Below are 14025 nucleotides of genomic sequence, written 5' to 3'. Positions count from 1 at the left end.
GATATACTAAAACTTTTGTATTGAACATTTTTTTCCATAAGCATTATTTTCCAAGATATTTGACCGTTGCCGAACTTTCTCCCATCACTGTATATATACACTTATGTATACTAGTTATTTATAATTCACATTGAATTATTTAAATATTAAAGTTCCAGCTTCGACCGCTATAGGCATTTAATTTCTAGTATTGATTGTATTCTCACATATGCGATCTAAAATAAAGATTCTTAATATTGTTTGTTTATTTCCTATTAATAACTTTTGAACGAACAGTGACCTAAAACTCTTTGAACATCACTCAGGGCATGACTTCGATAATATATGTCAAGGTCAAAGTTATCGATGCGGTATCCGTTAATCCAAATAATTATAAAAAAATCTACAATATAATGTTATGTGAAATATACTTTTTGCTTTATAAAAAGAGAAAAGTGGAAATTTAACATTACGACAGTACAAATAGCGTAAACGACCAGCATGCGTTTCCAATGCAGTGGATTAATCCTTAAAGAATGCACATTAATGCCATGGAAATTTTTAATTCTCAGAAAGACTTTGATCAAATGCGGATTAATTTATTCATTTGCCGCATAATGTCCTACATATGAAATATTTGTTTCTTTTGCAATTTTTATCTTTACGCATTTCATAATTGGTTTGTATACGTTATACGATATGTTTGGCTTTTATGTTCCTGAGACATTAATAACATAAATATGTAATTATTTCGTATTAGCATAAGTTATAAATATCAAAATTAATACTTTAAAAAATTATGCTTAAAAGAAGACGATAAATAAAAACATATATTGAAAATCTGTATATTAATGTTTTTGAATGAAGTCGCTGATTTCAAATCTGTACTCAAAAATGGAAAGTCTAAAACATCACATCTATAGCGAATAAACCGACTAAAAATTTTGAAAAATTATTTATATTAAACTGTAACTTTGTATTTGCGATATATTTATATTTGAGACTTCTAGCTATGTCTTCGTTATTAATTCTCGATTAGGAGCGAAACATTTCATTGAAATGCATCAAAGATTTCTTCGGTATTAGAGATTATCAATTTTCCAATATTGACTGTAAATTTGAAATTTGGAGCCTATTGTGTATAAGCTGTAATTAAATTTTTTTGATCGCCTATTTGTTATTTTGACTTGTTAAATTTTGCTTAAAATTTGCAATTGCACCCCAAAAATTCCTAGACTATTAGACATACGTTCTGAAACTTCATCAAATATAGATATTAAAAAAAATTTACGCAACAAAAGATTAATCGATAAATTTAACCGACGAATTGTTTAAGTAAAATTTCTAATATAATTCATTGTCCCAAATTAAATCTTTTTCTATATGTTAACCATTACAAATATGTTAACAAATATTAATAATCTTATAATGTAAAATGTTGATGTAAATATTGTTAAAATAACGTAAATATTTCTTGGTAAGTTGAATATATTGATTGAATTATAACTTTGATTGAAGTCATTTCGAAAAAACGGAACATGTTTCGTATTAAAAAGTTTTCTCGTGATTAAAAATTTTTGAAAAGATATATTCAAGAATCATACGCACGATTGCTTCTTACCATCAAATGTAGATAGAGGGGGATAAAATAAATTGATATTTAGAAACACATTTCGCGCATAATATCTGGTATTTGTTGCCTTCGTGCAGATTTGAAGTAGCGCGAATAAATAATTTTTCTTGAGATACGAGAACAAATCGGTGGTATGTTGGCTAGTGAATTGCGAAACGATTGGCTATATTTATAAATTTGAATTTCGTGTGCGAATTTTTTCGCATTGAGTCGTGTTTACTCTGATCATTCTGTATTAAGTATGATGGTCATTTTGCATAATTATTGTTACACGCCAGTGACAACACATTGAATAGTTTATAATTGTAAGTAATTTAAAAATAATAGTTAATTTTAAATAAATTCCTTTGATTAAAACAAAAGATAAGTTCTAGGAACATAAATCACAAAAGTATAATTGCCAATCAGAGTCAACACTAGGTGTTCATGTGCGAATTCAAATTTTTTATCATATAAATATAATATAAATTAATATGAATACAAATTACTTAGACTCCTCGTTTTTGGGTTATCCTCAATAATTAACAAATACGAAAATATATCCAAAATTATTACATGAAGATTAAAGAGATGTCGCAGTCAAATACATTAAAACAGCATATCACATTGAGATATATAAGATGTGTTAGTATTGATAAATTTCTTGAAAAATGGACTGACAGTGAGATCTCGTCAATTATTAATCAAATTGAATCCATATTATTTTTTATAAAAGTTAAATAAGCATTAAATTATAGAATAATTAAGATTGAACGTTATTAATTACTTACTAAGTACTTACATCGAATTCGTAGTCTCATTTTAATGTGAATGATTTAACGTCGTAACTAACGAATGACACTCGATTGACACAAAGATATTATATGATATATGTAAGTAACCAAGAGTAAAGAATCCTTTGAATAAAGGCATAACTAATTCTAAAATTTTGTTGTAAATTGGTTTAGCTATTTGGGTTAATATTTTACAAATTTTATGTTTGAAAGATCTATTATTTACAGTTCGTAGCTTGCTAAATAATCCTTAATTTTTGCGTACAAATTTATAATTAATTACTCTTCGATTATTAATTCAGGTAATCATTATGAAATAAAGTTGATTATGATTTATGAAAACGTCTCTCAAATTTGAATATCGTTTATTAATTCCATATCTATTAAAAAATTTTTATTATAATTTAAAGTTTTTATGGGCAATTTTTATTACATGTATCATTATTATCATACTTTTATAATTAAAGATCATGTTTTTATATATAATTAAAGATGTGTGTGTGTCCACAATATTAAAAAGAAGAGAATGAGACGAGAAATAGAATATGTTAAATATTTGTCATAGATTAAAAATCAAGTATGCAGAGAGCATGTATGAAATGCCCGTTCACTTACACCCAAATATAAATCATGAATTATGAATCATGAATAATGAATTCAATCACGGCGATAATATTATTGATGCAAGGGTAATGAAGTAAAGTTAAATTATTAAGCCATTGGTGAAGTTTTGGAAAATGATGTTCACTGGTGGTTCTCATGCGAAGAGGAGAAACGCCGGTGGCGGCAGTGGATCGGGTTTTTCTGGAAGGAAATCCTCTGTAGATCAACGAAATCTTTCGACGCGTAGTGTCGGAGCTGAAGGATACATATACAGGTAAGCTATTCAGTACGTAAAAGCAGGGACGGCACTAGACAATTTGGCATCTCCATGTAGTATATATATATGTATTTAAAAAATGAAAAAAACATTTTTTATGTTTAACGTAAAAATTAATATAAGAAAATCAACCCCCAAATAGTCTTGATCTGGACAAATATTATCAAAGATGTGAACAACATTCAAGAAGTTCTAGCTATCGATTAGATACATTGTATAATGCTAATGCCGGCTGTACCTAAACTCTGTCAATTTAGAATAATTTAGATCATGAAAAATACTTAATCAAAAGGAATTTCGTTGTAGTGAAAAGATCTCAATATTATAGCTATAAGAATATTAAACAAAAAATAAGGGGAGGGGATTAGTTAAAAATTTTTAAGTTGCAATCTTTATAAAAACATTTCACCGTTTTTTATGTCTCATATGGACGTTTTTAGGCATCATTTTTACGTCTGTTTTTTGCACTATTAAGTACGCAGTCTAGCTATTGCGAAGGAACATGATGAGTATACGCAAGTATGCGTATTGGTATTTCTGGGTAGATTACTATTTTCAGTACTCGTTTTTCGTTTTGATGAACGACAATGTATATGCAAATATGCGCGCGTGTGTATGAATATTTTTGAGTAAATTGTCCATTTTCAATATTCATTTTTCAGCTAATGAGTGACAATATGTTAATACGGTTCTCTTTTACTTACAATCAGCTTCGTTCAATACGACAAGAAGCACACGTTAAAAAGTCATGCATTTACTTATCATTTATTAATAATCACATTATTTCAAATAATGCGATCGAAAAGGTATAATATTATAATATTTTTTTAGATGTTTTATATCATTTAAAATAAATAGAAATAGAATTCGTACAATAGAGTAATCTGATATAATACTTACGCCGCGCGAAGATTTATGCTGTAAAGGCAGAAATTATGTTCAGATAACTCTAGACCATAATTTACATTACGTGTAAATTATAATCTAGAGTCTAGAGTTATCTGGGCGAAATTCCTGAACCCATCTTAAAAGTTGGAAAGAATAGAAAAAATAGGGGTAATTGATACGTAACCAATCTATTTCACAGGATGATCCACTCTTGAAAACCTTAAATATTTTACTTATATTTGATACGAGAAAATGTTTTAGATAAAAGTTTCGAGAAGGACTTATTTTAGTTACGTTGTACTTTTTTATAGGTGGAAGACATGAAGGTCGCCTTCACTTTTTTTAGATATAATTATATAACTTTTTTTACACACACATACACACATAATATGATTTCTTTAATTATGTAAAAGTATTAGAGATATCGAAAAAACAATAATTCGAGTTATATTTTATACTTTATTCTAGCATATATTGACATAAAATATTATAAACTATTTATTTTTTTAATTGTGCTTTTATGCACAGAATAATGAGATGAATCAATTAGTGTAAAGAAAATACAAGTTGGTTATTTTAAAAATTAAGCATTTTTTTAATTAACAAAACTATAATTTTTCAACATGCATCTAACTATGCGTTTTCTTTACACCAATTGATTCAGCTCATTATTATGTGCATAAAAGTATCAAGTTACGATTATACAAAAATAATGAACAGTTTACAAGATATTTAACATTTTATGTCAATATGAGCCAGAATATAATATAAAATAACTCGAAATTTATTCTATTGATTTTTCGATATCTCTACCTTAATATTTTTATATGTAAAAGAATTAGAGGAATTGTATTGTGTATAAATGATAAAAAATCATACAGTTACATCTAAAAAAATTAATAGTAACTTTCATATCTATGACAACTCCACTTAGAAAAAAATGACATAGACACCTTTTAAAATCGTTTTACTTTTATCTGAAATTTTTTCATTAGATACATTACAGATTATAAATTGAAAAAAATTCTAAGACTAAAAATCATATAAAACACAAAAAAATTTTTTTAAGTGTTAAAGTAATGGAGACAGTGACTACCACGTCGTCGCTATTATCTCTGAATTTGATTGAGTGACCAAATAGGCCATTTTCATTGGCTGAAGCAAATAATTAAACTTACACCCGCTCTCTAGTATTCATCATTTATGGGAACTCTTTTTAATTTCAATTTTCCTTAATCCTGCTTTAACAGTACGCAAGAAGACCTCAAAAGATGGTGCCTTCATTTTTTTTGTGTAAAATATTTATATTAAATATGTGACATTAATCGGGCACAAACATTTTGGATCAGCCATTTTTGAATTCGCCACCATTGATTTTTTCATTTAGTGGATCATAATCAGCGTATCTTAAAAAGCACGCTCAGATTCATTTCGATAAAAAATTGATTACTGTAATCCTACATATAAAACTGTATGTTAAGGACCATTTTGGGTCCCCTATTTCTACAATTTATCATTTTTATTAACAGATTCGTGATCAACGTTTAAAATCTTTAAGTACTAATTATCATGAGATAATTTACAATACATCCGATTCATAATAAATTTTAGAATGATATACGAAAATTTAACTTACAAGAGGAGACACGATATAACATAAAAAAAAATTTATTTTCATCGCATTTTTGGGATATAAAACTGTTTTCACTATTTCATGGGGTTTCACTCTCTAAATCTGAATCACCCAGTAAATGGATTAAAATTATAATAATTGAAATTTTATTTTTCCCAATGCGTATTTATAATAAAAACTCCTTTTAGATTCAATTGGATTTAACTGGATTTCGAAAAACTTCATTTCCTATTCAGAATTTTGAATTGAGAAATATTCACGAAGCACAAAAAGCTGAGACTATTTTTAGATTGAAATTTAAGGCGTAGAAATGTGCTTCATGCAATTCCTATATAAATAAATAAAAATGTATTCGATTTGAAAAGGATTGATTTTAACGTTCGCGAATGCGTATTTCTGAAAATCCGAATGCATTTTTCAATCCATTTTCGTTTACTGGGAAAGCAACGACTTTTTGTAGTTCACTATACAGGGTTGCCACAGATCTGGAAAACTGGGAAAAGGCAGGGAAATTAAGATTGGTCATGGAAAACCGGGAAAAATCAAGGAGAAATATAAAAGAGACTGGAATTTCGAACTTTTTCAGAATTCCTTTAAACTGCTCCTATTCCAAATAATTTTTATAATTTTTAAATATTATATCTGACGTTTATAATCAAATACGTTCAAAACTCGTGCACTTTAAATAATTAAAAAAAAATAATTAAAATTTTTATTTTATTCAATAATTTTATTTCGCCCTTTTTCGTCATAACTGCATTCTTTTTTCTAATACTAATTTATTTTTTGTTGACTTGAATTTGCGCCTAAAATTTTATTATGCTACTAGGCTTCTTTTATGTTTTTAATAATATAAGCTAGCTTTCTTACAATCCTTGATTCTAAATGTTAAATTTTTTAGATATTTTATAATGTTAACAATTTTACATATTTTATATTGGTTTATGGAAATTGCTCATTTATATCTGGAAAACCTGGAAAAGTCAGGGAATTTTAAATTTCATTTTCTGTGGCAACCCTAAGATTCCGCAGAAGGGTAAAAAATCGGACTTTTTTAAATATCTTTCTTTACATTCAATTATAGGTTTGTTCGCGTCGTATGTTCTAGCATGCTTCAATGTGCTCCAGCTATAGTTCCTACTCACTTTAACGAACGCGTTAGAGTGAGTAAATGCTATGGTAGGAGCATTTTAGAACATGTTAGAGCTTGCGAACAAACTTTATGTTTCAGTGAAAATATAGTTATTCAAATTTACTTATCTTCTCAAAACAGAAAAACAGCAAAATAGCGTTAAAAATTAATTAAAAATATATAGTCGTTATTCTTACTTATTCTTAATTATAGGATAAAACTATTAGATGTGGATTAGACACTAATTCCCGATCACTTTTTATATTTAAATAATTACAGTATTTTTTATTAAATGGCACATATAATATCACAAGATTCTTTAGCATTTGTTTTCTCTCTTCAAGTGTCTCTTTCAAGTGTCAATTTAATTTAACTTATTAGAAACAGCGTTACACATTTTATTAATGTCATTAACTAATTAAATGTACCTACGATGTTAATTAACGTATGCATCTTTAAAAATTCATTCGAAGTGTAATATAATAAGAATTGTCTTATGGCTTTTATAGTAGGTAATAAATAATGTTAGAGAGATTTCATGGAAAAAATCGACGTTATGCTCAATTAAGATTAAGTGTTCGCGGTTGTTTAAGGGGGAACACCAGGGTGACGGCCGACAAAAAAGGCTATTATCATAAATTTTTTTTTTTGAAAACTGATAGCTTATATAAATTATTGTTTTTATATATTCGAAGTACATACATTTACGAAATTATTAAAAAAAATTCATTGAATAATATTAATATTTATAGCCTCAGTGCTCATTGATGTGCACCTCGTCCGAAAAAAGATGGATCCACGGGCGCTCGTGCTGCGTCTGAACGGGAGCTCCAAAATAAATTTTTTTTTTTTTATTTTAAAGTATATAAGTGTAGTTTCAGTTGCACGTACTGATTTTTTGATAAAATAATTTTAGACAAAATGGCGCTGTTTTAAAGAAAGAGGTCGCAATTTTGCGATAAAAAATCGTTACTTTTTAAATTGTTTTTCAAAAACTAATAACTAATAATCCGATTGAAAAATTCATACGTGCAGTTAAAGATAATTTTGTTGTAAACATTTTGTTTCGTTGTAAAAATTCAAGTCATTCGGATAAAAATTGGCCGAGATATGTGAGCGCCCAGTTACGAAAACATGGTTTCGAGAAAAACGTGTTTAAAGTTTTACAACCAATTAGTTTATATAAAACGATAAAATTTCGTATCGTTCGTTCACGGTTGTCTCAAGAATATATACACTATACAACAAAGACTCAAGCACACAGGCAACAAAAGAATACCGATAAAACTGCCTACAAGCAGATCAAGAGGGCTGCTGAACGTTTTCAGGTAGCGCGCGACATCTGACCACGTTCTACTCCATCACATATTTACTATTGTTCCGTTAGGAATTTCAACATAATATTATACGAGTAGGAACATATTTTTAAGACTCCAAGCAGTACAAAAATGCAAAAAAAAATCGATTTTTTGAACCCGTCACCTTGGTGTTCCCCCTTAATCACTAGGTTATAACGATACTTTTATTATGTAAATTTATTATAAAAATATTTAAAAACTTGTCAAATCTTATAAATGATGCCATCCCGAAAAGATTTATTTGTTTTAAGTATCAAAATAGAATACAAAATAGTATACATGTCTATATGCAAAAATTGTTACCATTCATAATTTAACTGTTTTTCATTGCTATACGTTTAATTTTAATTAATTTTTTTTAATTATCATTGATTTTTAATTGTCACTGATTTTAAATAAACTTGAATGTGTTAAAATTGCATCCTTATCTACAATTGACCCTAGAATTAGATGTGGATCATCAATTATAATTTCGTTATACAGTGTCCGCCAAAAGTCCCGGGCCACCTGAATAATTTCTGAATGATTCGTGATATAGGATTGAAATTTACAGGAATACAACGGGATTGTAAAACCTATCATTGAAACTCAAAAATACCCACCTTAACATTCCCGGGGGAGGGGGGAGAGGAGGGCCTGAAAATCTTAAATGACATGTGAGGTCGAGTGAAAGGGCTTTTCGAGACGAGAACAACGCGGACTGACCAAGGTCTCTACGATTTTTTTTCGCAGAGTTATGATTGTTTGAACATTGTTACTCAAAAGAAAGAGTTACATCTCTTATGTGAGTGTGTGCGCGCGCACGCGCGCTCATTTTGGCGGGCACTACTGTATATATTACGATATACATGCGCAAATCATTTTTATTATCCTTACGGGATGTAATAACGTCACCAAAAAGGATAAAGCATTTGGTGAATTGATTCGCAATTATATGGGGTTTAATTGTGGATAATTGTCATTACTTTATTTAATTTAAATTAAAATATATAAAACGGTAATGAAATGGAATAAAATCGTCCATAATGTAATCTTTATGATCAATCATGACCATAAATATTTTATTTATTTTTAATAAATATTTTATTAATTGTTTGATATTGTTCCGGATAAAAATATGAATTTTTTTTAAAGAATGTTCCACAACTAGTGGTTTTACCCTAAACTACGTTAAACTTGACATTAAAAATTGTATGAAAAAATTATATAAAAAAATTTTGATATATCTTGTAATAGATAAACATAAATTGTCAATAAAAGTGTCGCGCCAGTCATGTGATAATTTTTTCACAACTTTATTACTCATCCAAAAACAAGTTAAGGAGGTTCTTGCGCTACTTCCTAGTCAATAGACAGTTTATTCATAATATGTAAAACGATTAAAATAATGGAATAAAAAGATTAGTAACAATATCTTATGTCATTATACATAATTATTGTTAATTTCATATGTTAGGTTTCATATGTTACTAAATATTTTCAAATTGACAAAATAAAAGTTGTACGATGCTCATTTGATGTATACGCATCGTCCATTTAACACATATTCTAGCTTTTTTCATTGAAGAATATAAATTTCTTGTAAATTCTCAGTTTAATTGAAACTTTACGAAAACAAACTTAAGGAAATGCTGGAGTGTCCTGTTTTACCATTAATTATTAAAGACTCTTTTCTCTTAATTGTATTTATGGATTGAAAAGTCCTTCTCCACAATTAAAGTATTGACAACATTACTGGCTGCCAGCTACAATTTAATAAAAGGAAAATAAAAGGAAATCAAAAATTGTAGTTTTGTCACCGGTTCCTGCAGTCAATTCATCACAATATGTGTTGTATATAAGAGTTTCAGATTTTACCCGTTTAAAATAAGTAATCAGCAGCCTACAGAATACCAGAAGAACAATACTATGCTTGTAGAAATGAGCTAGGAGCTTTAGTATAAGAGAAAAGAGTCGCCAAAAATTTCGTTCGTATGCTACGAATAAAACTGATGTGAAGCCATGAAACCGAGCAGTATTTTATCTCTTTCTAAGAGATGGCGTTGCAATATATTAGATAAGGACAGATGAATGCGTTTGAGCAAGACACAACGATATATTATATAATAAGTATAAGAAATAAATGAAAGATGTCACTATTATCGAATTTGAAATTTAAAAAAGTCTGTACTATGGACTTCGATTAAGTTCGGCTGTCGATCCAGCATCCCCTTAAGTGTTTACTTTATAATTATAACGATTTTGAAATTGTTACCTTATACGCAAGTGATTTAATTTAAAAGAGAATAATTACAGAATAAGGTTATACCTTCAACTTGTAATATAAAATTCTATAAATTTAGAATTAAGAATCTTCAAAATGGTACAGTCAATGAAATTTTTTTCTGGATATTATTGATATTATTAATATTAATTTGTATTACATGTGTATACCATATTATAGACTTGTCTTGTATTTCATCAAACACGAAAATCTCCTTAAAAAATCTTTTGCAAGAGATGATGTTAATTAGAACAGAATTTTAAGTAAAGCTCACATTAATAATAGAGGTCTACATTACTACCTTTTTCTCTATTTTTAAACGCACCTTGTGCAATATTTCACATAACTTTAAAACCGAAAAAATAGTTTGAAATTTTCGATACTTTTGTATAAAGTATTTCACCTGTATCATCCTTTGTTCTTGAAAATGGATAGTAGCTGAAAGTTTGGAAAACAATTTTTATTACTAAAGCTTATCTGAACTATCTATGGGGTGACACTTTATTTTTCCGAAAATGATCAGAAATAGAGTAAACTTAGGTCAAGTTTAAAATAGCAACAAGGTATCAAATAAGTTATTGTTGAATAAGTCTCTGTATTGTTCTGTTCGAGTCTATTATTTGATCTGAAATAATTTTTATTTCCATGTTATATTTTTATATTGTAAATGAACGTTCTGACATTTCACAATTTCGTTTCGTAGTTTGCGTACATTAATTTGATTAAGAAAGTTTTAACAATTTTATCGTTTTTTAAATATTCGTAATTGTTACATACATGATAGTGAGACTTATACATATAATCCGATGGACAAACATTAATAGTTTAATAACATTAATTAGAATTTAATGTTTTATGATATACATTATTAGGTTAAATAAGAGATATTGTGCCATAGACTAATATTTGGCAATTTAGTTATTATCTTAAAGAACATTATCAAATATTACGTGAGAAAAAGCAATTTTTATTGTTTTATTTATTTCTATTACAATATTATTTATATATTCTATATTATTTATATTATATTGTTATATTATAGATTGTGTGTAATGTAATTTCATTGTGAATATGGATTATTTTATTTCTTTGAATTATATCTATAAAATGAGTGTATAATTTGTTGTAAGATACTGTAAGTCACCATAAATAGAGAAAAGTTTGGTATTTGTGACTGTAATTAATAAAATAATTATAACTAGATACTTCATTTTTATAATTATTACTGTCATAATGTTCCTTATAATAATTATATTTATAATTATAAATCGAAATTATACTGACATGAATAAATCAATCAATAGAAATAAAATCTTATATTTTCGATGTAAGCGGATCTTAATACTCAATAATACTAAATGCAAATTTTTGCAAATATTTTATTTCAGTTTTATAAATTACCTTCCAATACGTCGGACTTAAAACGTAATCGCAAACTAAAACTGAAATTAATATTCCAAATTGATCGTTCATTTTTATAGTGATGCTAATAAACATCTTGTGAAAACCTGTAAATAATTTATTGCGAAAAAATATGATTTATTCTTGTCGGTTTAATTTTAATTTATTATTGTTTATACACATTTCCTGGAAAAATGACATTCTCTCTAGTTACTAGTTATTATGATAAATATTTCCACATTTGTGCCTCTGTGGTCAAATTGATATGACGTCTGTCCCGAAAAATCGGGAATTCCAAATTCAAACTTTGGCTGAAGTAATATTTTTTTGTAAGAAATTATTAACAGATTTTTAAAATTAGCATCATTATTAAAGTGAACGATCAATCTAATTTGGGATATTAATTTCAGCTTCAATTTGCGATTACGTTTCAAATCCGAACAAACTGTATTGGCGCGCAGTTTATAACTGAAATAATATATTTATAAAAATTTGCATTTAGTATTATTAAACACTAAATTTGACCGAAAATAAGATCATTTATGTTACTTGATTATGTTTATAGTTCTATACAGTATTCAGCATAAAAGTAACTTTTCGACAATGATTTGAATTTGTCTTGAAGATTTCTACAATATTATGGAAAAAAATTATATAGTGTTATTTAAAAAATATAAAATGACTTTAATTTCCTTATTGAAAAAAGTTTTTTGTAATTTTTTGCATGTTGTAGCCTATATAAAACAAATGAATACTCACTCTTTAATTTTTTTCGGAAGTGTCTGAAAAATCATACGGACCGTTACGCTGAACACTATACATATACACTAAAACGCTTATACATATAGTTGGTTCCGAAAACGATATAAAGCTATAATATAATATGTATTATATATACGGTTAGATATAATATTACAATCATTTTTGTGATCAATTATATTTATTTTGTTACTCTAAGCTTTTTGGAATAAAAATTGAGCTAATCTTGAAAAAAAAGAAAAAATTTTTAACTCTTGAAGAAAAGTGGCAGATTTTCATTCTTTTTTCGGAATAAGATTTCACTTCTTTGAAATGAGATTCACTCCAAAGGAATAAAATTTCATTTTTTTTTTGTATAACTTTTATTCCAAAAGAGTAAAATCTTACTCCGAAAGAACGAAATCTCACTCCTAAAAAATGAAAATCTGCTATTCTTGTTCTAGAGTGAAAATATTTTCACTTTTTATAAGATTGGTTCAATTTTCAGTCTTTTGGAGTGAGACCTCACTCCAAAAGATTTAGAGAGTACGTAAAATTATAGACATATTACTAACATTAGCAGTAATAACAGTGCCTCATTAAACCCGTTCGTGCCCATTAGTGGGACCGAAAAAGTGGCCAAAAGTCATTTGTAGCATCCACATATCGAAAGTACATACTTTCTACATACTTAAAGCTAGAAAATACTCAAATATTAAGGCGTTATATAGATAAACATGGAAATAATGTGTAATTAAAACTGATAATGATTGTAAAAATTTGCATAAGCTTTGATATAAATTAATCCGTTAACTCTAATACTGTCTTAAAATTTATAACTTCTTTAGACGTTTTTATTAAATGTAACATATGTACATAATTAAAAGATGTAATATAAATACCATTAATCATCATAATTAGCATACAGAGTAATTAATGTACGGTTTTATGCTGTACCTATTTTCGTTATAATAGTGCAAACTTTCGAAAGTTTGATCTTTTTTGATCCCTTGAATTTTCGCACGAACAAAGTATCATTTTTGATTGTATGAGATGTATATTTAACTTTGTATATGCCGAAATTTGACGATATTCATAAATTTCAGTTCCAAAGCTGAAAGTTTGTAAAATTCAGGTGTGCTTTCCAACAAGCGACACAATGTGACACAGTGATCATGTTATCTTTGTTTAACATTGGCAAACAACAAAGATATAATGATCCATTGTGTCACACCGTGTCATTTGTGTCGCTTGTTGAAAGGCACACCAGATGTCGCGCGTTGTGGTAGGATGTAAAGTCACTAGATTTATAAAGTACCGCCACAGTATATACAGTAGCGCAACTCT

The 14025-nt window shown here is 27.7% G+C and overlaps 1 protein-coding gene across 1 annotated transcript in view; it reads left to right on the top strand.

Annotated features, from left to right (window-relative positions):
- The window catches only part of LOC108769800 (putative protein kinase C delta type homolog), a 37204-nt gene that overhangs the window by 3365 nt on the left and 19814 nt on the right, over window positions 1-14025 (top strand). Inside the window, exon 2 of the mRNA XM_018521001.1 lies at window positions 2951-3262. Within this exon, the coding sequence (XP_018376503.1) occupies window positions 3123-3262 (140 nt within the window). The 5' untranslated portion in view covers window positions 2951-3122. The remainder of the gene's footprint in view (window positions 1-2950; window positions 3263-14025) is intronic.

Source organism: Trachymyrmex cornetzi, unplaced genomic scaffold (genome assembly GCF_001594075.2).
Source record: "Trachymyrmex cornetzi isolate Tcor2-1 unplaced genomic scaffold, Tcor1.1 scaffold95, whole genome shotgun sequence".
Taxonomy (NCBI): domain Eukaryota; kingdom Metazoa; phylum Arthropoda; class Insecta; order Hymenoptera; family Formicidae; genus Trachymyrmex; species Trachymyrmex cornetzi.
This window is presented reverse-complemented; position numbering and strand designations above follow the sequence as displayed.